Source organism: Sciurus carolinensis, chromosome 6 (assembly GCF_902686445.1).
Source record: "Sciurus carolinensis chromosome 6, mSciCar1.2, whole genome shotgun sequence".
Classification (NCBI taxonomy): Eukaryota; Metazoa; Chordata; class Mammalia; order Rodentia; family Sciuridae; genus Sciurus; species Sciurus carolinensis.
Window position 1 is genome coordinate 97267692 of NC_062218.1, and position 27497 is coordinate 97295188.

Sequence of the window (27497 nt, forward strand, 5' to 3'; positions counted from 1 at the left end):
AATCTCTGGCAGGCTACAGAAATGAATAGAAATAATTGCAAACTAGTTCTTGGTTCCTAGGTAGATATGGTATCATAGTCATCTTTGGTTTTCCTTTTTCCAGAAGAAAAGGGATTATTTTTCTAGTTCTTGATTAATATTTTCCTATAACCTTGAAAATTGGATGGGGGCAGGGAGGAAGGGTAGGTGGATAGATGGTGAAGTGAATAAGACCCCTTCCACAAAACAAAAGCCCTGGCATAGTGACCAGATCTGTAGTGTTTCTGTGATATTCCTCCACCCTGGCCAAAAAGAGCACAGTTGGTGAAAAGAACACAGTTGACAGTCTCATCTTCAAACCTGTGCTGATAACTGAAATCCAAGTAGACAATTCAATGGAACCCTGCTTTCTATAGGAAATTAAAAAGGAAAATTTGTGCTTTTAAGTGAGAAAGGAAAATTCATTTTTGGCACTCTTCTCTTTTCTCAGTGGGTGTTACCCCAAGATGTGGAGAGTTTAAAAAAAAAAAGTTATTTTTCAACTGAAAAGAATGCTTTGGTGGCCATTGTAAAGCTGTTTCCCTGATTATTATTAAATGACTTGCTTTTTCATATATGTTAAGGATTTTGTCAACTGATGGTCCATTTTACTAACTATATCCTTTTAGGATTAATGTGGGAATTTCTAGCTAATATTTCTTATCCTTCAACTCAGTTTGATTTAATTTTGGTTGTAATTTGAAATGATGGGAAATCCCCTTCTTCTATTCTTCAGGGCTGATGAAATAAATCTTGTGTGTTCAGAGTTGTATTGTGAACAAGCTATCTGTCATCTGACAAATGGCTATGGTCACCCTGATAAGTGAGTTGGTAAATTTTAGCCATGGAGTTCTCATTTGTAATGGGGCTTCTGATCCAGCCCCTCCATGGGGAAGTAGTGCACTGCACTCTATGCCAGAAAAATCAGCTTCTGTCTGCCTGGGCATGACAGTGTCTGGTTTAACAAGAGATGAAATGCTTACCCACTGAAAATAACTGAACTGAACTGGGCTGAGGCTTTGACAAACTAATCTACCCACCTTAAGAAATGTAGAGAGCACATTTTCATCATTATTTGTAATCTTGTCTGCTTTTTACTGAGACACATATTCTTTGAAATGTAGGTAACCTTTTCAGTATTAGAGAAATATTACGGCTAAATCTAGTGGGTGAAACTATAGAGTTAATATATTTTAAAATTCAATCCTGGGAAGAAAATATGCCTTGAGTGAAGGATATAATGTTAACATATATGTAAAATATCTCTCTCTCTCTCTCTCTCTTGCTTTATGGTAGTGATTTCCTCTAAAGATTTATACCTTTTTTAACATACAGTAAAATGACAGTTGTAAAAATGCTCACTTTTCTAAAATCAAGTTAGTGTTCTAATTTCAGAGTTTTTTTTTTTTTTTTTACATACACAGTAGCTTCTTTATGGAAAATTTCTGCGTGAATTGTTAAATTGCATCTGTACCCCAAATATGCCATAGTTTTATCATAGAAGTCATAATTGAAGAAATAGAATACTTGTGGTTGGTTTCTGCATGAAAAAATGGGCATCATTATCATTTGTTATTATGGAATGTTCGTATTTACACTGGAGAACCTCCCCCTCTTCCCTTTTCAGTGCAGGTCCTGGGGCCTTGCCCTGTTTGGTGCAGATTGTGTGTAATCACTCTTGGCTGCTTAGTTACTTGAGCTAATCTAAAAGTCAGGTTTCAAAATCTTTCTTTGCTCTTCATCCCCTCACTTCTGTGCTGCCTTCTGGTTACTGCTATGTGGCTGTGTAGATTATTTTGAGTGTTTTGGCCTAAGACTCACTTTGGTAATGTGGTGTTCCTGTCTCATAGAAGAGTGTCACTCCCTCATATGAATGTGTATCTTTAATAAAAGATCAAAATTTAGAATATAATAAAAACAGATTTTTTTCATAGTTCATTTATAATGAGAATTAGTTATGCCTGTTGCTGCCCAATTATTTTGAATTTGACTCTTTGAGGTTTAAAAATTTAAAGATCAGGAAAAGGCAGAATAAAGAGGTTTAAACCCCTTTGTCAAAGCATCTTTGATTGTGACGGGGTAGTGGGTAGGGGGAGGTTTTTTCTGAACTGGAAGGAACACGTCAGGATTATTAAATGGATTCAGCTTTTCCTTTTTCTCTCTGAAATTATTTTTTTCACATAGATGTAAATATAGGATTTAGTAAGTTAATTAGTAAATGGGTAATTTAATACTAGTTTAAAATAATAGTCTACATGCCACAAAAATCAACATGTTCATTATAAGTCAAACTACAGATGATCAGAAGTTGGTATAATTATTTAGTATTGATTTCATTGTAATGAGACCTTTTTACAATCCCTTGGATTCATTGTGTAAATATATCAAAGAGTCACTCAGCTTATTAGAGTTATATAAAGGGTGCTGATTTCATGATGTGGACTTAGATAATGTCTACTAACCCAGGCAGAAACTCTGGAAGAAAAGTGTTTAATATTTATCAGTCTTCAATATACATGTAATTCTACTCCTTGTACTGGAAGTAGATTACAGATTTAAGTAAATACCAAATTATTATAAAAGAGAACTTTGCTGTCTCCTTTTAAGCAGCAAACCAGTTGTGATACATGGGATGAAGAACAGTGATCAAATAGGTATTGATCCATATCTGTTTCTGCTCAATACCTTCTTTTCAAACTGTTTTCAGTAGAAAAAAAGCATATGGAGACCTTAGTGTAAATATTTACACACGAGTATATAATTACATGTGAAACATTCTATTTTGAAATAAGCATTTTTAGACTTTCCAACAAGAGTGCAAATTAATGTGATCATTGCTTCATTTAACACTTAAAATATGGTTTCATTTAAAAAATTAAAAATACTTCAACACTTCAAAAACTAAGTCTCCACTTGGTTTGGAAAATTAGGCTTAATGTCACCATTGGTAAAAATTAGATATGTATTTAGCCCCTACTATGTAAAATAGGTTACTTATCTGGTATGATTTTTGATGACGGTAGGTATTATACTTCACATTCTTTGTATGGCAGCTGCTGACACTTGCACTGTCCATAACCATTAATGATGATGAAGGGTCCTTCATGGGTGGGTTCATACTCATTATACGGTCCTTGGTCTGACATGTTTGACATATGGAGTCGTGTTTGGGATCGGAGCTGCCTATGGTTCTGAATCATTGAGCACTGCCTAATTCTTCTTAAAGTGGGAGGGCAGCACTTCCTAGAGATGAACACTATAAAAATAATAAAAAAGAAAGAAAACAATAAAGCCATTGTTCCTGTAATTACCCGCTGAGTAAAGATGGCATTGTCTGGTTCGGGAAAGTGTTCCTCTGTAGTAACTGCTATGCCTGCAGTAGTTGGAATTTCTTTGTCTCCCACATGGTAACTTGATGAGCTTATTCTTTTTGTATATTCGGTGGTTGGATCTCTATAAGTTGTAGCCATGGCAGTGACAGTGGTTGATAAGTTCCAGCAAAGCTGAAATCCATGGACTGCATCTAGAATATCCTCTCCTTGGGTGTGGTCAGGGCTGTGGCATAGGATGGAATGCTCCCACCGACCTTGGAAACTGCCCAGCCAAGAGGCGAGAGCACATATTCGGGGACTGCATTCCCACAGATTGCCAGAGAGGCCAACGATTGTGAGGGATCTCAAGGAGCCTAAGATCTTGGAATCAAGACTGTTTAACTTGTTGTTATCCATGAGAAGTATTTTAAGATTAGGCATTGTTTCAAACACTGTCAAGTCGATGGCTTTGATTTCATTTCCAGTCAGGTCTAGCTTTTCTAAAGTGCTCCAGGTCCACTCCATCCCACATGTCAAGTTGCTAATTTTGTTCCATTGTAAGAAGAGCGTGTGCAGACTGCTTAGCCGGAGGAAATGAGCAAAATTAATCTTCGTCAGCTGGTTGTGCTCTAGGTGAAGCTCTCTCAGTTTGATTAATCCTGCAAATCCATTTCGAGCCAAACTTCGCAAACGGTTTGTGCTCAGATCCAGAAACTCCAGACTACGACAGTCCCAGAACAGGCGTACTGGGATAGTCCGCAGGGAGTTGGAACGTAAATGCAAGGTCTGCAGCTTCCGAAGGCCATAGAAGAGCTCTGGGTGCAGAGATGACAGCTGATTAAAAGACAGGTCCAAATTTTGCAGGTTAATCAGTTGGGTAAAAGTTGTATTTGGCAAGTAAAATATTTTGTTGGAACTTAAGATTAATTCCTTAAGTTTATATAGTCCTTGGAAAGCATCTTCTTTTACTGTTGATATTTGATTGTGATCTAAGTGGAGCCAGGTAAGTTGACTGAAGCTGGCAAATTGATCTCTTTCAAGCTCTGTGATGTGATTGTGCCTCAGGGACAGGCCCAGAGAGCCCTTGTCTGTGGCGTTTGGCACTGAGTGGAAGCCCTGAGAGTCGCAGTAGAATAGCAGCTTCTCGCAGCGGCATTTGGGTGGACACGCCATACCCAGGGCAGGCAGCATTTTTAAAACCATACTCATTGCATATATTGCTGCCAGCATAGGGGCCCCTAATGGCCACTTGAAATGTAAGCCTGCAGAATATAATTTAAGGAAAACAAGAAGATAGAATATTTTTCAGCAGAACATATGGGCTATTAAAAAAAACATAACATTACGTCGAAAGATTTCACTGCATATAACTTATTTTTCATTTACTGCAGAAAAATTAACCTTGTTGGTATGATTAGAACACAACTTAAACCATTTAAAAAGAAGATAAATCATGTTCCTATCCTTAGCTGCCTTTACCTAAACCTCAAAATCCAAAAATGTGACAGTGAATTCCCTCATAAAACGTGAAATCAATGGCTTATTTTAAAAGCGTGATTCCTTGTTGACTGTACAAGACATAAATACATGGACTTACCCATTCTTCTGAGTACATTGGAGGCTGCATTCAGTCGAGGTTGTCAGACTCAACGCAGTGAGTCTGTAAAAGGCTCTAACATGCAGGAGAGCCTTTGACCAGTTTCCTGTTTTCTGTGTCCCAGGCTTTCCTTGTAAAATTGAATCCACCAGGGTGAATTGTTTTTTCCTTAGCATATACCTCTGGAAAGCATTGGTTTCATTTTCTGTGATGCTCTGGTCTCCTAAATCAGTTTTGAATATTTGTCATTAATTTTCTCCCCTCAATTTGCTGCTGGTCATCAAAGCTTCAGTCTCTCTTTTCCGCAGCCGTTAGTTCTCTCTGTCTTAACTTGTTGATGGCAGATGGGCGGCTTGTTGCAGAGAAGAGCTCCTGGAGCAGCATGAGTGCATTTACTGAAAAGCTTTTCCGAGAAACGGCACAAGAATGGATTTGCTTATGTGCTGCGACCACACAGAACTGTATATAGGCTGACGTCACCGGGTGACGTGTCTTTTGTTTGGGTTTTCCAGAAGCTTTACTGTTAAAAAGCACTGTGCTTTGTAACAGTATTGGGGTCGTTGTGAGACCCCTGATCACAATAAAGTGAGAAAGAAGGATTCTTGACTTTAAAACATGATATTCCTTCAGTGTAGGAAGCAGCAGTGAGGTTGTAATAAAGGCTGCATTCAAGAAGACCCAGACCCATCGGAACAGTGAGTCGGACTAGCAGAATGATGATTTTTAATGCATGTGAGAACCAGTGTTAGACTGAGATTCTGCATAGAGATCATTTAAATGGGCAGAAGCCTGCACAATTGATTTATAAAGTGCTGATTTAATGCCAGCCTATGCAAGGTAGTATTGCTGCTCTGGTAGTTTGAAGTGCTACTCAGCTGCCTTGTTGTCATACTTAGTTAAAATCTAAGCATGACTGTGATTTACTTTAGGTATGTTGGTAAATTAAATGGGCTTGACTTCTTTGTCTTTAGAACTTAACATCTTAAACCAAGAATAAACGGCAGGGTGGGGGGACTTTCAAAAGAAAGCACTTTTTTTTTTTTTTTTTAAGAGAATTTTAGAGGAACTCTAATTTAAAAGACTTCTCTGTCCTATTTTCAAACAATGTTTGATCACCATGTTGATGGAAAAATAATGCTGAGTTGATATTTGGATGTCCTAGGAGAAAAGATCAGGTGGATACCATTACTTCAATATATATGACCCAAGTATTAACAGGGATGATTTGGACAAGTAATGCAATGTGGTTGGATTCTAACATGGTCTACTTTATTTAATTTAGCATCTCCCCTTCTCTTTAACTGGAAGCCTCAGCTGGTAATGAGATTGGGGGGTTCTGGCACTGAAATAATAGAACAGTTGCCCACTAGCTCCTACTGGCACACTTGAGAACTGATTTTGAGTTTCATACTAACTCTTGTTGGAATCTCTCTTGTAAATACAAAAGGTCACTCATACTTTGGAATAGGATTTTTGCTTCAGCTTGTTTTTGCTTGACTTAACTCTAGCTTCTCCCTGTCAGTGTCATCACTTTTCAGACTTTGAATATGAATGTACAGCTCCAGGCTTAATGTATAAACACAAATGATGTTCCTAGCATGAGTCAGTGTCATATTTTCAGGACTGTTTAAGGTAAGACCTTTTACACATCTTGTCTTATTGATTTGACCCCACATAACCTATTTTCCCCCAATACCATTAGCACTTAATCCTCAGTGAGTCTTGTCTCAGATATGAGGGCAGAAATCTTAAAATTAATGGCAGTGTCTATGAAATAAGAGCATCAAATGGCCTTTTGGATTCCTAAGGTTTCACTCCACTTGCAAGTCTTAGAAGTCATTGTCTAAAGGACTAATATTTTTGTGTTGGAGCATGTTACTACAGTGAGGACTAGAAGACTCTAAAGTCCTTTCCCTGGGTTGGGGCCTTGTGTAAAAAGGTCTATGGAAACAGCAATGCAGGGATATATTTTGAGTTCACCTAAAAGCTACCCTCGAGATGGGGTTGGAATTACTAGAGTTTTATTGGGGAAAATGTCTGGGAAGTATAAAAGGAAAGAAAAGGCAACAGGAATACTGAGGACTTGTAGAGTCTTCAGATCATGAGGCATGTCTGATATATGTGAAGGGAGAAGGGAAGGACAGATTAGACAGTTGCAGAAATTTTGTTGTTTGTTCATTTTTCTTTGCATAAGTTTTAATCAGATTCCTACAGGGTCTGTAAATCTAGGTTTCAGAGACACTGTTTGGTAGGAACTTGCCCCCAAAAGTTCCAAGGATGGAATCTTATAGGGGTGGTCTCTTATAATTTTTTTCCCCTTTAACTAACAAGAAGCCCTTGGGGTGTTGTAATATCTTATTGAAGTCAGCCACTCTCTGATTTAAAAAAAAAAAAAAACAAAAAAACAAAACCTTTGCAATACAGAAGCCAGATTAAATACTGCTCCTCAAGTAATCACTTTACTTCCATGGGGAAAGAAGCATGAGAGTCAACTGGATTAGAGCAACCACAATTAGGATTGGGTTGTATGTGAAAATTTAGGAGAAAAAACATTTCCTTCCCTTTGGATTCTTAGTTTTCAACTTTCTAGTCTGCTTGGCCTACCTCTTGTATTCTAATACAACTACTTAAAACTACCTAAATTATCTTATCTTAGTACTATTATAAAAGACTTGTGGGTCAGGAAATTTGTCCAGTGAAGCAATGGAAAGTCTTAGTAATTATTATTGTTTTAATAAGACAGGATCTCCACTATGTTGCCCAAATGACCTCAAACTCAAGATTCTCCCTCCTCAACTTCCTGAATAACTGGACCTATAAGGACATACCATTGCTCCTGATTCTGCATCAAATAATTTTTTTTGATGCCCCTGAAAAAGTGGGCAGTACTATTGCTATATCACAGGACCTGGGAACACAGCTCTTTTCCCTAGGCACCTTTCTCACCTGCTTGCTCTTTGGATTCAAAAGACCAAGGCTGGACCTAAAAACAGTGTTTGCCTTAAAATTGGTGGAATACCAGTTCCAATTGATAGAATTTTGTATCATTTTTTTGGTCTTTATCTTTCTTTAGTCAAAAGGGCTGTACAGATGCCCTTGTTCTTTCTGAATTAAACTTTTTCGAACTGCTTTATTCTACATACAGATACTTTTGACTTAAAGTAGCAGTACTACTTCTGGAAGGTACTGTGTATCATCTGTTTCAGTTCTTACCACTTTAGATGTTCATGAGTAAGACAGATGAGAAAATAAAATTTAACCAGTCTCTCCTTTCTGAAAAATTGTTTTAAGGAAATTTAGTGAGTTAAATTACAGCAGGGTTTAGGTGGCTATAGTTGTTGGCATTCCTCCACATTAGAGTTCACTTTTAATATATATTGCTGATTACAGAGACTTATTCCCCTATTTGGAGAAATGTGTGTATGGGTGAATGGATAGATAGCTAGATAGATAAATAACTACATAGCTATATCTATCTACAGATACATCACATTTTCTCTCTCTTTTTTTTTTTTTTGCAAGGGGGAGGCTGCCAGAGCCGGAACCTAGGGGTGCTTAACCACTGAGCCACATTCCCCAGCCTTTTTTAGTTTTTATCTTGAGGCAGGTCTCGCTAAATTGCTTAGGACCTCAGTCTCCCCAGCTGCTGGGATTACAGGTGTGTGCCATCACACCCAGCACAGTTTTTTATTCTTCTTTGGTTGATAAGGAGCTTTATGTTTGTTTTATATGAAAAGTCAAATGTTTCTTTAATTGTGCCCATTTCTAAAAGTTCTTAATACCCTAGCACCAGAGTGTTACATAGAGATGCCCTGGAGATAATATAAAATAAACCTTCTTGCTTACAGTCTTGATTGCTCCTTGGAAAATCTCTTCACATTTATCAAAAAGTGATAGCAGTTTTTAGGGTAGAGAGCCTAAATTTTCCAGGTCTGAGTATTTCTTCCGCTGAGGTCCCTTTTGGGGTCTTAGTTGACAACCACATACTTGGACCTATGTTGTATTGAAACTTGTATTATAATGAATAAGTGGGATTTGAGTATATTTTTGTTTTTGAAAGTAAGTATCCATATCACATTAGGCCTATAGAATTCCAGATTTTTACCTGAATCATCCCTGTCCTTGTCCAGTGTTGATATTTTAAAAGTCTTTCTGTCCTCCTGTTAGTAAATCCAACAGAGAAAATAGTTGAAAGGGATATTGGTTATACTAGTGATGGTGTTCCATTTTTATCTTGTAAGTTACACAGTTTGGAACTCACCTTCCTAGTTTTGGGGGCATGTGCCCTTGGGCATTTGTTGCTCTTGCAGAGTTTTGGGGCCAGGATCATGTAATGGCCTACTTCCATTGTGCTAGTCATTCTGTGCCAAACACAAGGTAATTCAGTACATCTTGGGTGATATACCTAAGTTGGACATTAGGTGAGGGAAATCTTCCACAGGAGAAGATTGGACAGATAAGCATTTAAACCATGGTGATCTTTGATTTTTTTTGCCACAGACATCAATAACAAAACAAATATAACAATCTTGAAATCTTGTTTAATACATATACAGACTGAAATGCATATGACCAGACTACTCTTCTACCAGTGGCTTTCTTGTGTTCATGTTTTCCCCTTCCTTTGTGTATAGTAAGCTTTGTTTTTTTATTCTGAAATACTAACCCAGCCTTAGGATTGCCATTTCTGGCATCTCCCTCTCTACGTTTCTGAATAGCTTTTGATTTAGTCAAGTTTCCTCCTACTAGTATAGACTGCCATGGGCTATACAGAGCCATTTGCATGGGATGGGATGAGAGATGATATACCCATTCATACTTACTTGAAGAATCTCTTTTAATTTTAGTGGGCTCTCTGACCCAATTGGCTAAATTTAAAGGGACTAATTTGCATGTATATTGGCTAGATGATAGCACTCTTGTTTGCTGAAGCTTGGAAGCATCATTCTCTAAGAATCTTCTTAATAAGTTCTGGGGTGGAATGGTAGTGACATGTGCCAAGGCAATACAAAAAATTTAATATGTAATATTATCAATGCAAGAAAAAAGGAATAACAAAAATTTGGACCAAATAGAGCAAGATTATTTCTTAATATGAATGCTTACAGCAGTGTGTCAGTATTATATCTGCTCTTGGGATATCCCTGTTGCACCTTGCTAAAAGAGGACTTGGTAAGGCTCAGGAGATTCATGGAGTAGGACTCTCCTCCCATGAGAACTGGTTCCATCCTAGTTCTTGTTACTTATGTCTGTTTATAGTTTTTGCCTGTTTGCTTATCTACTTGCTTTCTGCTTAATGACTTCATGGTTTCTCTCTTGCATGACTGTACTGTAATTTATGGACAGATAGATTGTTTTGAGACTTTTGTCTTTTGTAGATGGTATAAAATAAATCTCTTTTAAATATCTTTGATATTAGGCAAGTTTATATATAAGGTAAGGGTCTGGCAGTAAAAGTACTGGATTATAGGGTATATTTAAAACTGATAAACATTGCTTTTCCAAAAAGTTTTAAAACCATTTTCTACCCCCTGCACTAGTCTGTAATTATGTACCAACCATCCCTGTCTGCCATTAATACCATGTGGAAGTCATCACATTCTATTATGTATACAAAGCTGATAGTGAAAAATATTCTTTGATTTGTTCTTTAAAGAGGAGTAAAAATGGACATCATTTTTTCATTCCAACTCCCTAGTTTTAGGACTGGTCATTTTCTTATAGACGTGTATGACTTTTTTTTTTTTAATGAAGGAAATGAACTTTATCATATGTCTTACAAATATTTCTTCCAGTCACTTGCCTTTTGAAAGGTTTTATGGTTTTTGCTAAATGTGGCCCTGTTATCTGAGAAAATATCCAAACTGTAATGCTTGTTTCTTAGCTCTTATTGAGGGGAAAGAGAAGGAAAGTAGAGAGATATGCATGTAATATTAGAATTCCTCACCTATTGTTTTAAACTTTTGGATGAAATAAGTAATATTAGGCATACTAGAAACTATTCTATTCTTTGTAATTGAAGGATAGGGTTCTTTTTAAAAGGAATTTAGGAACATATGTCTATAAAACCATTGTATTCTAAGATTAAGCTACTCTTAAGCTTTGTTTGTATAGACTTCCAATAACTCTTGTCACATATTCAGCTTATACAGAGTCCCCACCCCCACCCCAGCCATCTATGGACCAGGTGGATGGAAATAATGGTCAGTTATTTCTCATGTTATTCACATCAAACATTTTAGGTACCCACTCCCACTTTTGGGGAGGGCACTGGAATTGAACCCAGGTTTGCTCTACCTCTGCTTTATATCTTCAACTCTTTTTTTAATTTTTGAAACAGGGATCTCCCTGGTTGTCAAGGTTCACCTCAGACTTATGATCCTTCTGCTTCAGCCTCCCTAGTTAATGGGATTGCATGGGTACACCACTGCTTCTGGAGCTAGATTAACTCTATAAAATAGGAATTAGTCTCCTTTGGTTTCGAAGTGTTTTTCTCAAGATTCTCTTTAGTCCCCAGTCTTACCTGAAGGCTTCTTGAGGCAGTTATTAGTTTGATACATCATTTCCTTTCTGAAACTTCATACCCCTTGGTTTATTTGAAGCCCTCTACTATATGGATGACAACTTCAGTGTTTCTCTTTTGTACCCTTTCTCTCATTGTTTTGAAGGAACAGGCTTCAGGTGTCCATTTTTACTTCGGCCTTATAGAAAGCTAATTTAATTTAATTTTAATTTTCTGATGATGGATGAAGGCATTGTACATTATTAATTAGATCTTTCTGTTAAATTAGTTTAGACTTTCCTGCCTCCTTTTAAAGCATATCAGGGTTAATACAACCTTGAGTTTGACCCTCTTGCCCCACGCTCTCCTACCTTATTCTAGATTAAAAGGAGAACAGAAAGCAGTATTTGGAGTTTGAAAAGTCTTAATGTTTTCCCTACTGACAAAAAAGTAGGAGACTGATAATTTGCCAGTCCTATGACTTTTAAACATGTCTCTTGTCTAATTGACTGTTTTTCTTTTCCTCCATGACCAACGAGAGACAAAGTCAACAGGTAATTATCCCAGGATGTGATTGAGAAGGACTGTGAGGGGAAGTGCTAGATGCTTGTAGGAGCACTCGGAAGTTCATACTTGAACTTATGAGTGAGGTTATCTAGTGGAAGCTTCCAGAAGGAGGTGATACCTTACGCAAAGGGGATAGATAGGAATTAGAAAAAGAGGAGAAGAGTATGCCAGGTAGGGGAGAGGAAGCATGGCATGTCTGAAAACCAAAATGCATGTGGAAGATGTCAGAGTGACCATAATTATTAAAGTAATGGAAATGGCCAGACTTTCCCTGGGAGAATGTGTAGAAAAGAGGAGAAGGTAAACTCTGACAGAAGATCCCTGAAGAGACACTATAGATCATTAATTTCATACCCCTCTCCTCCAGGAACATGATGGGATGATGTTTATTTTGTGTAGTTTTGTGTGATGTTTATTTTGAGTAGTTTCTTGAAGGCTTATCTGGAAACCTTTGTCACATCTTTCAGGGACCAAAATATGCCTTATGATGCCACCACTAATCCCAGTAACATATTTTTTCTCTTTCCTGACTGTTGCATATTTCATCCCTTCCATATGGCAAGGGTTGGCGTGGAGTCAAGCAGTTGTAATTAATGTAACCTCCTCCTAATAAGACTTATTACTCAGACCTGCTATTATGTTATCAGGAGCTCCTAAAAAGACCTTTCATGATAAAGGATACCACTGAATTAAATGTACCTCTGAATTATTTTATCTTAGATTATAAACTCTCTGAGGAGAAGGGTTATTGTTAATCCTGCCTATTCCAAAGATACAGAATAGGGTAGCTTCAGTAGAGTATGGCTAAATAAATAGTAGTCTGTTTACGCAGGAGAAATGTGGAGTAGCCTTTTTGTGTTTCTGTTTCAGATGGGCTTTGAAAGTTCTTTCACTATCTCAGTCAGAATTATGTTTCTAGAGACCGCCTAAGCTAATAACCTTTGCCTCTCCTCAGCTCAGCTGATAGATTTACTTGCTGAAGACAAGCTTTATGTTGAACCCTTAAACATGCCTTGTCTTTCTTTTAGCCCTTTTGCCACTGCCAAGAAGGGATACACATATCAAAATAGTGAACCTGGGTGTTTTGTACTCAGTGGAATGGAGTCCTCTCAACTAGGTAGAAACTGAGGATCAGTTATTTTAAAGATTCCTGACTACTTCCAGTAATGTTTATATAAGTTGAGCATCCCTAATCCAGAAAACTCTGAAATCCGAAATATTTCTAGTTTAAAGCATTTCAGATAAGTGATACTCAACTGGTGTGTTCCAGGTTTTGCTTTTCTTAATGTTATGTTTAAGTGACTTTAATTGTCCTAATTAAACTACTATTAAAAATTCATAACATTTAGTTTCAGAGGTAAAATCATATTTTACAGATTAATAAGCCTTCTACTTTGATCAGTCTTTTTTTTTTTTTTTTTGAACAGTTATTGTTCTATTCACATAACATTCTTTTTTTTTTTTTTTTAGAATTTGTAAAGTATTTATGTATTTTTTTTTATTTATTTATTTTTTTTTTACGTTTACATAGGGTAATGATGTTTATTATATTTTTCCCCTCCCCCCCACCCCTCCCTTGATCAGTCTTTGTATTAAGATTGTGAGTGTGAGAGTGTGTATGTGTGTAATCACTCCCCATTTTTTCTAGTACAGTGGATTGAACTTGGGGGGCCCCTGCATGTTAGGCAAGCACTCTACCATTGGAACCCTAAAACTGCTATTTGAACTGTATTTTTTTAAAGTAATTAAAAGTGGTCTATTATAACTTTAAAAGTTTAGTAAATAACTGCTTCTGATCTGCACTCTTGATTAATAAGGTATAAACTTCTGTTTCTCACAGTAATAAGAAAGACAAATCGATTTTAGGAATAGTTTGGCAAAAAAATTAACAAGATTCTTGGGATGGATTGCATTGTATCTAAATGAATTTTCCTATGTGACTACAATTCCTTCAAAAGTCAATTCATGGATTTGGTTTTATACAACTTCCACAGTAAATCCTTTTACCCAAACTGAAGAAAATTTTGGGCATTCCAGGTGGTGGAGGGTTGGGTTCTTATGGGGTCATTGAGCCCAGCTTTGGGGTTCCAAGTTCCAAATCCTTCCAAAATAAATGATTAGAAAGACCCTCCAAAATGTGATGAGAAACAATGACAGACTTTACTGAGTTTATTAGATAAATTTTCTTGAAGTAAGTGTTTGAGTGTCTAAGGAATGTGCTGAGACTTCCCACATTGAAGCATCGATGATAAGTCAGTTTGATTTTGATTCAGTTTTAAACACCTTTTTCTCAGATCCTGGCATTTTGATTTTGGGGTTGTCAGTGATGAATTAGACTTTTTAATTTTGAGTTTTCTTTTTACTGATGGCTTTGAATAAGTTAAAACTTATTTTTGTAGGTAGTAATCCTCAAACCTGAATCAGTTTTTGTTGATGTTAGTAGACTACCAACTAAAGTAACATTAGTAGACTACATAATTTTATTATCAGAACAGGAATGTTGGGGGAAAGGATAAGGAATGAAACCCTGGCCAGAGTCTTGATAGTGACCATCTCAATTTTTCACTTAAATCTCAACTCTTAATATTTGTAAGTCCTTTCTTATATCCTTTCTCTCCTTTGCTAAATAACCTGTAGTCCTCAGTGTTCTTTCTCTCTTCAGTAGTCCATAGAAATGAAGTCAGAGAGACAAGTGGCATTGTCCCCCACTTAACAGAAGATGAAAATAACAAATTATGTAAAGCATACAACCAGATCTCATCCTTACCCATTTATCTGGTGTGCTGACTTATATGCTGACAGCATACTCATACAAGAATGTTTCAAGGACACCCAAAGGGAGAACACTGGGTTAAATTCTTTACCCCGTTTTTCTCTCTCCTGTGATTACTTTTTTTGTTTTTGGTCATATTGCGGATTGAACCCAGGGTACCCTTCCATTGAGCCCTTTTTATTCATTTATATTTTTGGGACAGAGTCTCAGACTTGTTGAGGCTGCCTTTGAACTTGTAATCCTCCTGCCTTCCACCTCTCAAGTTGCTGGAATTGCAGGTGTGTACCACTGTGCCCTGCTTCCCCTGTGCTTACTAACATGTTTTTCAGAAACAACTACATATGTTTTGGGGTTGGGGAGGTGACTTCTAATCTAGTAGGTATTTCTAGGGACACAGCTAGCTCTACCTGGAGTAACAACTTTTGTCCCCTTTCTTTGATCTAGCATTTGTTTTGTTTTCTGTTCAGAATATTTCCCAGGCAAATCTCAACTCAAACCCCTGACCTCTGAAGATGTACTGGTTTACATATCTGTCCAAGAGTGGCTAATATCTTCTTTTCTGTGCTCTGTGATTGCATTAAGCTTAGCCTAGAAGTTCTTAAAGGAAAAAAAAAGAAAAATAATTTTATAAAGCATTCAGATTTGAACAGCATAATATACATTATTAACTCTTGACTTATCACGGTACATCTTAATTTTAAATGCATTGTTTTGTATTGTTTTAGTACCAGGGACCATCTTTGATCTCTTTGACTTTCTTTAAATCTCATAGTTCATCAACATCATGTATAACTTATTCTACTTGTAGCTCAAGGGGAGCTGGTTTATAAATGAACTTGGTGTATGCTGAAATCTCGAGTTAACATGAAAATGTAATTTTTAAGCAAATGACTGTCTCTTGGCTCCTCTTATTTTGGTAAAACCTTTTCAGTTCCAATCTCAGATAATATGGACCCAAAGAATTGTAAGGTTAAGTTTTTATGAAGAAAACCACTCAGGACACTTCTTCCCATATTTTATAACTTTGGTCTAAAAGTTATACTAAACCAGGCCCATCATTGGTGCATGCCTATATTCCCAGTGACATGGGAGGCTGAGGCAGGAAGATCACAAGTTCAAAGCCAACCTCAGCAACTTAGCAAGAGCCTGTTGCAAAATCAAAATCAAAAGGGGTGGGGATAGGGCTGGGGTTATGGCTCAGTCGTAGAGCGCTTGCCTAGCACATGCGAGGCACTGAGTCCAATTTTTAACACCACATAAAATAAATAAAATAAAGATACTGTGTCCATTTACAACAACCAAAAAAAATAAAAAATAAAAAAAAAGATGTGGATATAGCTCAGTGGTAGAACACCCCTGGATTTGATCCCTTGTACTGCATGCATGCATAAATATATAAATAAATTTTAAAAATTAAGAAGTTGTTCTATTTTTCAATGTTTATGAGCACTATGTAGCTATAGACTATCGTTAAGGTCCCTATGAATCACTAAAATGTTTATCTCTTACATTTTTATGTAGGCTGGACGTAAAGAAAGAAGTGATGCACTCAATTCTGCAATAGATAAAATGACCAAGAAGACCAGAGACTTGCGTAGACAGGTAAGCTGGAAGAAAGTACTGATTGCTTTTCTAAGTTCTTGATTTTGTATCTTTAATTAAAATCCTAATAAATACTGGATTTTTAAAATAGTGAATAAAAAACTTTATGTGCTGTAGATTAAACCGAAGGCCTTACACATGCCAGGCAAGCACTTTACCTACTGAGTTATATTCCCAGCTCCTTTTATTTATTTTATTTCAAGACAGTGTCTTGCTAAATTACTGAGGCTGACCTTGAACTTCAGATTCTCCTGCCTCAGCCTCCTCAGTAGCTGGGATTATGTGTGTGCCACTGTGCTAGACTTGGGCTTATATTTTTTATTGAGGGAAAGGATGAATTTTCACAGAAAAGTGACTATCTCTGTATTTTTGCTAAAGAATTCCATAATGACTAATAAGGATCTCATAGGGATTCCAGTCTCATAGGGATGTGGAATAATATGGTCCCACTGGGTTGGACTGAATTAGTTCTAGTGCTAAAAGGATGTATAGGTAGGAAAATCACTTTCAAATGATTTAGGGACCTGTGAAAATAACCTTAAAAGAACGCGTACATTTTGTATGGTGGAGACAAAACTTCCCATTCGATTTGACCCATTCTCATTACACACTTGCAGTTCCCTTAGATCTTTGGTGACGATAGGTTTTTGTTCAGGTATGATAGGCATAGAGGTATTTGGGGTGCTGAGATTTCCATCTTAGTAAATATAAAAAAATGTTTTCAGATAAATAATCCCATTAATATTGAGAATCAGATTGAGTTTTAATTTTTAAAGGAGTTAGGGTTGAATTTATAAGACAACGTGAGAAGTTATAATTAATTCAGACAATTTCTAAGAAATTAGTAGAGAGACATTTTATTGTTTATGTCTGATTTAAATCAAAATTAAAGATAAACTATCTCTGATTCAGTTTCCCTTTGGTGAAACAGTATCAGGAATGTTTGTAAAGATAGGGTTGGGTTTGTAGTTCAGTGGTAGATTACATGCTCAGCATACATTATACTCGCTTTTTGATCTCCAACTCCACCCCCAACCAGGTTTTATGAATAAAAATATCCTTTAAGTTTTAAAGTTCATAGTGTGCTAACCCTTTTAGATAAACCAGAAAGTGCTTTTTTTCTCTTTTCATTTCATTTAGTCAATTAGGCTAATTACATATATTCAAGACTACATGCCAATTCAACCAGAGCTGCTTTCTGTTTAGCTTTGTACTTACTATTCCTTTAAGATGTAAACCTTCATTTTATAATTCCCAAGAAAAAAGAATATTGTCTTGAAAACAGATTCTATCTGAAGTGCTGTGAGTGTAGTGGAAACCACTGTCTCCACTGTTTCCTGTGTTGCAGATTATGGCAGTTGCATTACTTGAGGGATCCTCATATAAGTGTAACGATCTATCATAGGCTTCTATTAGATATAAAAGTATAAAAGAAAAAACACTATCTAACTTCTTGGTAGAAATAAAATCAAATTTATGCAATTTAATTGTTAGCTCCGCAAAGCTGTCATGGACCACGTTTCAGATTCTTTCCTGGAAACCAACGTTCCACTTTTAGTATTGATTGAAGCTGCAAAGAATGGAAATGAGAAAGAAGTTAAGGAGTATGCCCAAGTTTTTCGTGAACATGCCAACAAATTGATTGAGGTAAGTGTATTAGCAGTTTCATTAACTGTTAGTAACTTGGTAAAGTATGGCGATTTTAATTCACATACTTTAATCAGCTAAAAAAATGTTTAGGGTTCACCTAATATACAACATGTGTAAAATGAGAATCTCATCACTGAATATCTATCCAAAACTACATTTTGGTCAGTTTTGCATCACTTATGTAGATAGATTCTGTCTTAGAAACTTAACATCATCACAGTGTTTTAGATCCTGATACTGTCTTGAAAGACAGTGCAGAAAGTGGTTGTAGCTAAGAGCTAGAGCTCTCATGGAATCACACTGTCTGGGCTTATCTCGTGCAAGTTACCTAAACCCTCTCAATTCCTATTTCTTATCTATAAAATGAGGATACTAATGATACCTACCTTGGGATTATTTTAAGGAATAAAACAGATGATGTATGTCAGGTGCTTTATTAGCTTTATGTCTGAGACATAGACTCAGATCCATCTAATTGTTTTAAAAATGAAGAAAATGATTCTGAATTTTAAAATTTCTCAATCAGGAAGAATGGGGGTAAGGATGAAAACTCTGAACCTGTAGAAATCATGGTACGGTGGATTAATTCCCAATCAAGTGCTAAGCTTTTTATAGAAAACATTCCTAAATTTTTATCAACAAGAGTAGGTGGACTTGCTCTCTATGTAATATGGAATTATCTATTTTATTAAAATTTAAAATGACAGCATATTAAATTTTTTTTAAATTAAAAGTGAGGAAAACGAGCCCTGACATGATGCTAATTAGATATAATACATAGTAGAAATTCGTATGGCAGTGGTTGGTTTGTAGGGTGACGAGAATAAAAAGTGAATTGCCATTAAATTTCCAGGTAAGTTAAGCATGTTCTTATCTTTTACTAACTGAATTCTTTATTGTTTAATTTATTCATTATTCCAATGTTTCTGAAATGTGACACACAGTAAACATATACCCAAGTCATTTGATTTTTATAACTTAATGCAAAACACTTATTATTTGATAAAAATATTATGTTAACCATTTGGTAAGTTGGTCATCAGGTAAGAACAGAAAATGGATTTATGTAAAATGTGTGTCTTATGCATTTGAATTTATAGTAACATTAGCCCAGGCTAATACCATAAACATATTCCAAGGAAAACATCAATAATCACATTAAATGCATTACTAATTTTACATCTAGTTTTCTTTGAACATTAATTTAAGTGTTATTCTGACCTGAATTAATTATGCACAGAATGCATAGGTCAGTCTACTGCTATTTAAGTTAATAATTTTGGCATTTGGAACTAAAATTGGAGACTTTTATTTGTGTCTTCATTAAACATAATCTTGTTCACAGTGGTCACATGATAATACAAGATGTAATTTCCAAATGTACAAAGATTGTGTTCGGGAAACTAATCTGTAAGTAGGCTGTGTATTAGAGTTTGAGTGACAGCAATCAAGGACACTGCCAGCCCTAAACCTTAAGTGCCAGCATGGTAATAAGCTCGGTGTGGCAACTAAAGAGAGGGCAGTACTTATTTGTACTGGAGTTGGAGGGCTCTTTATTGTGGACAATTGCATTATCCTCAGCCTCTCTGTCCAGCGTAACAAAGCTAACACTTTCTGAGCATGGACTCTATACCAGTACTGGAATATAGTATACTGGAATAAAGTATATACCAGTACTTTTCACAACAGCCTCTTTCACATAAGTAAACTGAGGGTTAAAGACTTTTAAGTACTTGCTTAAATTTAGTTGACTTGTATCCCTGCAACAATGAAAAATGTGCACCCCGGTGAGCTGTTTTAGTGGACAGCCTAATACCCACTTAGAAGCCTGGGGATGGGGTGGACTTGGTAACATTAGAGACTTTGCTTCAGGAACTTTTCCCAAGCTTGTGTTTTTTAATTCTGAACATCACTAAGTGCTCCTTTAGAGATTAGAATGTGGTATTCTCGTCACAGCTCAGTTCTACCCTCTTTACCTTCTCTGTGTCCTCAACCCCCGCCACCACCCCATCTTATCTATGTATTAAATGACACATGGCCTTTCATTGCCTGAGGCATAACCATAGACTTTGTAATACCATTCTACAAACAGTTAAATTGTATTTATGATAATAGAGACAGTAAGATATATAATTGTATATGTCTATGAAAAGGAAATGAATTTTCAAAGTGTTTTAGAAGCCTTAAATTCCTGACTCAAGGCAGGATTTATTCTTCAATGACAAGGCTTCACCACCCTTTACTACTTTTGTATTATAATGAAGCATATTGAACTAGTCAGAGATTTGTTTTAGCAAAGTTAAAATACCTCCCTGTGAGTGTTTTGTTAATTTTTTTGACTTTTTTTCAATAGTTCCCTCCTAATTGGAGTAATTGTCTACTGGCCAACTTTTGTTTGAGAACCCATTTTCTCTGGAGCTAAGAGAAATAAAAATGCTATTAAAAAAAAGCTGGGCTGAACTGAGGGGATAAGCCCCTGGCAGGAAAGAAAAGGCTCAGATTTTGCAGACTCTCTGCAGAGTTTACCAGATACATTTGGGAGGAGTGGAACTCCTGAAATACTACATTACAGTTCTGATACTAATCATCAGGAATTAGTACAGCCCCCCAGGTTAAGGCCATGGTCCCCAGCAAGATTGCCCATACCTCAAATGCCAGCTGCCAGTTTGGGGTACCCAAGCCACTTCTACTCTGATCAACTGGCTACAAATCTAGGGGGTTCCCATGACCCACCTCAGGTTTGATAATTCACTAGAAAAATTCATGTAATATTTTATTTTAAAGGCTATATATCAGAACTAGCCAAAAGAAGAGGCACACAGTGTGGCATCTGGGAAGGTCACAGATGCAGAGCTGTACCCATCCGCAGTGGAATTGAGGCACATCACCCTCCTGCCACATCCATGTATACACCAACCAAGTAACTCCTCTATTTGTATCCAGAGTTTTAGTTGGGGTTTCATTGTAGTTATGATTTATTGACTATATGATTTAATGGAGCTTATCTCTAGGTCCCCTCTCTTCCACAAGGAGCTGACCTTAGAGCCCCAATTGTCTAATCACATGGTTGTCCTCCTTACCTAGGTCACCATATTAAACATAAATTATTAGGGCCACCTATGAATAATCAAGAGAATCCGATCACTACTGAAATTCCAGTAATTTATAAGTCCCTTCCCAGAAATCTAGGACAAAACAACCAGACAAATTATATAATATTCAGCACCTCCTTTGAAGGTATGTGAAACGCATGGTTTTCAGGTAGCTTGAGTTCTCAGCCAGCTTATCTTGCTACCAAACCATGAGCACAACATAGAAGCATTAAGAGAGGGCAGGTTTGTTGCCTGCAGCTTTATGTAGATCCTTTTTATGGTTCTTACCCAGTCATGTACCACTTCTCTTTGTAACTGTTTGCTTTGTTTGAGTTTTGCTTTTCCCTTTAGTTTCTGCCCTTTAGCAGTCAGGCTTTCTCTTCTCTCCAGGGAATCCAGTTCATCTCTTCACACCAGGGTGAGTGGTTCTTCCTCATGAAATCATATTCTCGCTGTTGTGTGGATCCCTTTCTGTGTAGCAATTTTTATCATCATGTAATCCTTCTTAGACTCCTTCAGTTGTGGGAAACTCACTTCCTCTAGAGGCAGCATGTTCTAATAGTGTAGTCTCTGGTTACTAGAAGCAGAGGGCCAGTCTCCTCTTAAATCTTTCTGCCCATCTTCTGCTGCTACACACGTGAGTTGAGAGGTTCTTTGAGTATACAATACACATCTCGCTATATTTCTAATATGTGGTATGGGAAAAGAATGTAAAATAACTTATTGGTAATTTTAGATAACTGAGCATGTATTGAAACAACATTTTGGGATAATAAAACATCATTAATTTTGCCTATTTAGTTTTTTAGTGTGACTACTAAACAATTGACAAGTCCTTATGTAGTTTACAATATATTTCTGTTGGACATTACTAGTCTATGTGATTTACTCAGGCTCTCCATAGGTTCTCTTCATCAAGTTCTTCCCTGGCTGCCTTCCATTCAAGTGCCAGCCCTCACTGAACTCCTCCTTCAGGGATAGCAGGTAGAGGTAGAGCTATAGCCAAGGCCTCCATCATTCTAAAGGTAGAAAGTATACCCAGGATATACTGGCCTGTGGGCGGCATCTGCACCCTGCGATGCCACTGAGCTCATTGTCGTTCAGAGGCTCTGGGTTTTTCCAGTGGAGGTGATACTGCATATTTCCATCTTGTCCATTTCTGTCAGTATGATATGGGTTAATGTATGACTGTATGTGTGAGTTTGATGCTGAGTATAAACTTACATCCAATTTAGTGTTCTATCAGGATTTCTATTGCCATGTTCTTCATATTATTGGCTATCTCTTTGAAACATGTCACTTGTTTTCTTCTCTTTTAAAAAGATAAGTTTATCTATTCCTCTTTAATCTAATTGTTAAAAAAAATGTCATCTGAAGACAAAGTACAAGATAGAAGCTTTCTGCTTGCCACTGAAAATTGTTCTCTTGATGGGAAGAGTTCTTGTGCATAGTTGACCCTTTAGCCAATTAAGACTTCCTTTATTTTTTATTTATTCACATATTTCTTTTCTATGGTATTGGGGACCAGGGGACTCTACCATTGAGATTCTGTCCCTAGCCCTTTATATTTTAAATTTTGATCCGGGTCTCAAAGTTGCCAAATCTGGCTTCACACTTGAAAACTTGGAATCCTCCTGCTTCAGCCTCTTGTAGCTTGGATTAAAAACTTGCATCTTCATGCCTGACTAAAAATTTCTGTATTTTATCTTGCTAAATCATCTAGATAGAACCCTGTACTCCTCATGTCCTTTTTAGTATCTATTATGATCACCCCCATAAAAATGAAGTGACAGTAAGAATAGTCTTTTCTAGCAGCTTCTTTGTGGATACTAGCTACCTTTCCACTTTGCAGCATAAGTTCTATTAAAATACTATTTCAGTAATTTTATATCATTAAAATTAGAAGCACATTTGCAAGGTTGATAGAGAGCACCTGCTTTGCAAAGTGACTGTCCAGGTAGTTGAGAAGTTACATATCACTGTTGGCTCAAGTGTGTTGATTTTGACCTTTTCATGTTTAATAATATTGATGTACTCCAAAAATATTTTAAACTTATAGTTAAACTTTAAAAATTAATGTTTTCCCCATCAACACTTGGGTGCTGCTGCTTATATTGTTCAGCTAGCTGCTTCTGGAGTTAGATGACCTCCTCTCACATCTAATGCCTGAGGTATATGGTCTGATTTTTGGGGTGTTAGAAAATGAGTTTTTCAACACCGATAACAGGTTTCTTTCCAGAACCATGTGGGGATGCCATACAATTACTACATTGGGGATCTAGAGCCACATAAAACTCGTAACAGCTAAGGTGAACCTAGGGTCGTCTGTGACAGCACTGCTTAGACTCATTTTGCCCAACTTATTTATTAGGAAACTAACAAGAGTATTCCTATGCAGAATAGTGTCTGGGGGAGAAAGATAAAAAGTGCCAGTTTACTCTGGAAAGCAGTGTGGAGATACCTTAGAAAACTTGGAATGGACCCACCATTTGACCCAGCTATCCCACTCCTTGGCCTATACCCAAAGGACTTAAAATCAGCATACTACAGAGATACAGCCACATCAATGTTCATAGCTGCTCAGTTCACAATAGCCAGATGCCAGATTGTGGAACCAACTTAGATTCCCCTCAATTGATGAATGGATAAAGAAACTGTGGCATATATATACAATGGAATATTACTCAGCTATAAATAATAATAAAATTATGGCATTTGTAGGCAAATGGATGAAATTGGAGAATAAGTGAGATAAGCCAATCTCATCAAAAAAAAACCAAAGGATGAATGATTTGCTGATAAGCGGATGGTGACACATAATGCGGGGTGGGAGGGGTCAAGAAAGAAGGAAGGAAGGACTGTATAGAGGGAAAAGAGGGGTGGGAGGGGTGGGGGGGAGGAAAAAATAACAAAATGAATCAAACATCATTACCCTATGTAAATTATATGATTATGCAAATGGTATGCTGTTACTCCATGTACAAACAGAGAATCAACATGTATCCCATTTGTTTACAATAAAAATAAATTAAAAAAAAAAAAAGTGCCAGTTTAGATTAGGTGCAGTTTTAGCAAACTGCCATTTTAAAATACAACTCTGGGGCAAAACTATGAAAATGCTGTTGCAAGTTCATTTTAACAAATTTGGAAAAAATTTAAAAACACAAGAAAATAACATTTTGGTATAGATTCATATACGGTAATGTACCTGAATGGTTTTTTAAAAATAATACACAAAATTGATATAATGGATTGTTTATTGAGTCAGATGATAACATAATGTGTTATGATGTAATTTGTTTTCCCCCACTTACCATATCATGGTCTTTTTACCTTGTCACAATGTATGCTGTATAATGTATATTACTAGTCTTTTTATTTAACCAATTCCTACTATTAGGCATTTAGGTTATTCAGGTTATTTAGGTTCCGACCATTAGGCATTTATGTTATTTATGTTATTTAGGTTCTTCTGACTACTGTTTTTATATACACACACACACACAGACACACATGTAAATACCTGGTTTTCCAAGCCAAAAATCTAGGACTCATCCTTGTTTTTTTTTAAACCCATTGTTTTCCATATCTATCAACAAGTCCCCATATCCTTTATTTTCTTAGTCCAAGTTATCATATCTTACTGGATTTTTACAGCAGCCTCCTAAATGATTTCTTTACTTGTACTCTTATTCCTCTCTAGAATCTTCTCTGCAAAGGAATGAATATAAAAATTAGATCATATCATTCCTTTGCTTCATGACCATCTGTGGCTTCCAGGCATACTTGTGATAAAATCCTAAGGTCCAGATTGTTAGCCATGGCCCAGAAAGTATCTTGCCTGCCTTTCCAACTGCCCTTAGTCCTGAATTTCCTTGCTGGTTGGTCCCTGCCATGCTTAACTACTTCTTCCTTTTTGACTATGTCTAACTATGTCATCAGCTATGTCCCCTAGCCAGATGTCACCTCCACAGAGAGGTTTTCCTGGATTCCCTCTGTATCATCCTCCAGCAGTCATTTTTTTTTCATCTCATCACCTGTTTTTTGTTCTTCATAGCCCTTATGATCTGAGATTTTTTGGATTTGCTTACTTTTCTTTCTTGTCTGGACCCATCTATTCCAATAGAACATAAATTCCATGAGAACATGGGCCTAGAAAAATTCCTAGAACATAGCAGGTATCCAACAACTATTGAATGAACCTCCTAGTTCTGAAAGTTAATAAACAGTCACCCAGATGCGCACCATTCAGATTTCTGAGCCACCATCCCCAAAGACTCTGATTCAGTGGTCTGACTTTGAAAAACACACAGTCCTGCATTACAACAGAATAGTAGTGTTAGTGAGTGTTGTCTTGTTCATAGGTGTTGGTAATATTTATACAAAAGGACATCATAATGCATCCTTTTGTATAATGGGGATGAATTGTGAGATCTTCTGGGATGTAGAGATGAAGTGAAAAATTGGGAGATCGGGAGGTTTTTGTTGTTGTTAATACTGGGATTGAACCCAGGTGCTCTGTACAACTGAGTTATATCTCCAGCTCCCTCCCCCTTTCTCTTTTAATTTTGAGGCAGTGTCTTCCTAAATTGCCGAGGCTGGTCTCAAACTTATGATTCTTCTGCCTCAGTATCCCTCTCTCTTGAGATCACAAGTGTGCACCGCCATACTTGGCTCGGAGAGTTTTGTTTTGTTTTTTTTTTTTAGTTAAATGACATAGATTTTGAGCAGTATTATTTTATTTAGCTAAAACAAAGCTTTCAAAAACATAAACTTTCTATATCAAAGGAGAAAAAATGTTAACAAGATTCTTATAGTAAATATCTATGAAGTTTCTAATATAATATGTCCAGGTGACTATGGTGGGTACTAGAAATATACTAGTAGAAAAATCCCTACTGACATAAAGACTGTCTTTCATCAAAGACAAAGAGAGTCAAAATAAATGTGAATTTATGTAGGGTGTATATTTTGTATACTGTAGTGTAAATTTTCCTGAAGTAATATGAAAAACATGTTATCCATTTTATCAGTGTTTGAAGTGGAAGCTAAGTGCAAAAGCTGTTATTTCAGTAGCCTTTTAATACATGATCAAAATAAATTTGGAGCTGATATTTTAGCTCTTGATAACTTGGTTTTGGAAGTCTTATATATCGCTTTAATAGAAATAATTTCCCCTTGATAAATGAAACAGAATAAAAAGTTTATGCTTTAATGTGGGGTGTCATAATGTTGGTTCAAATGGTATTAATAGTTCCTGAATAGTATTAGAAATAGTACCCTCTCAAAGTAGAAAACTCTTTTGGCACCCTCTGTTATATACCGTATTATGGAAATACAAGATTGATTTCAAGAGTGAAAACCACATGCCAACTATTGAGATTTTATCAACAGAAGCAACTTTCTTCAGTCCTGTATACACACAGTATCAGTAACATACTGGCCATGGCTGCCTATTGGATCCTTATTATAATGACTTTTGTGACTTTCCTTGAAAGTGAGTAACAAAATATTTGCCATGAGATTTTTCTTATTTTCTGAGGATCTGACTGAGACCTCTGACTTTCTTTTACTACAGTAGTCTATGAAACTGGGTAATTCCCTGCAAGGTTTTGAAGCCCCCTTTTCATGTGTGAAGTGCATGTAGGTGTTGTGTGTCCCTAAGGTCACTGAGTGAGGGGAGCAGGAGCTGAGGGGCAGTGTTAGCGAGCTGGGTGACTTTACCATTTTCTTTTGTTCTGGAGTGTAGCCCAGAGGAGGGCTTTTTTCTTATGGTTTGATTGCACTTCTTTCTCTCATATCAAGTTAATTATTTCTTTATGTTACTCTTTAAAGTGTATTGATGTAAAAAATTAATTTGCTGTCAGAAATATTAACCTTTTTGTCAATAATGCATCACTCGTATGTTCTTTTTTAATTGCTTCATTTCTTGCCCACCTCCTTTGCCTGTGAGCAGCTTAATAGCTAATCAGTTTCCCCTTTAATTTTGTTCTCTTCTGAGTCTTCTCAATTTTATAAATAGAGAGAATGAAATAGAAAAAATGCCGTTCATAAAGTCATGCCTATAAAAAACTATCATTTAGTATCCCTTTCCCTTCACATTCAGATACTGTATTAAAATGTGCCTCTAATGAATTTGCTACAATAAGATTGTATCTCATTCATAGCTTTATGAATTGAAAACTAAAAAGTGAATGTAACTGGTGTGTTTTTGAATTGTATTATTATCACTTGTTCCCCCTCCTCCAGTACTTCTCATTAGCTGGGACTTCATAGAGTATAGGTTTATTGGTTTAAAATAGTATTTTAACTGCAAATTGAATGATCAGCATTATAACTTTTATTCTTTGGTGTGCTGATAATACATGGTAAAGTGGCCTTGAAG

At 36.5% G+C, this 27497-nt stretch overlaps 2 protein-coding genes across 3 annotated transcripts in view; one reads left to right on the forward strand and one right to left on the reverse strand.

Annotated features, from left to right (window-relative positions):
* The window catches only part of Ctnna1 (catenin alpha 1), a 173474-nt gene that overhangs the window by 100548 nt on the left and 45429 nt on the right, over positions 1 to 27497 (forward strand). For both annotated transcript variants that reach the window (XM_047556839.1, XM_047556840.1), the window contains exons 8-9: positions 16290 to 16370; positions 17865 to 18017. In XM_047556839.1, the coding sequence (XP_047412795.1) occupies positions 16290 to 16370; positions 17865 to 18017 (234 nt within the window). The remainder of the gene's footprint in view (positions 1 to 16289; positions 16371 to 17864; positions 18018 to 27497) is intronic.
* Lrrtm2 (leucine rich repeat transmembrane neuronal 2) lies at positions 1368 to 5415 on the reverse strand. The gene is made up of 2 exons (XM_047556841.1): positions 4927 to 5415; positions 1368 to 4591 (listed from the first exon to the last, which is right to left on the reverse strand). The coding sequence occupies exons 1-2, from the start codon at positions 4928 to 4930 to the stop codon at positions 3045 to 3047; spliced, it is 1551 nt and encodes a 516-aa protein (XP_047412797.1). The 5' UTR covers positions 4931 to 5415; the 3' UTR covers positions 1368 to 3044.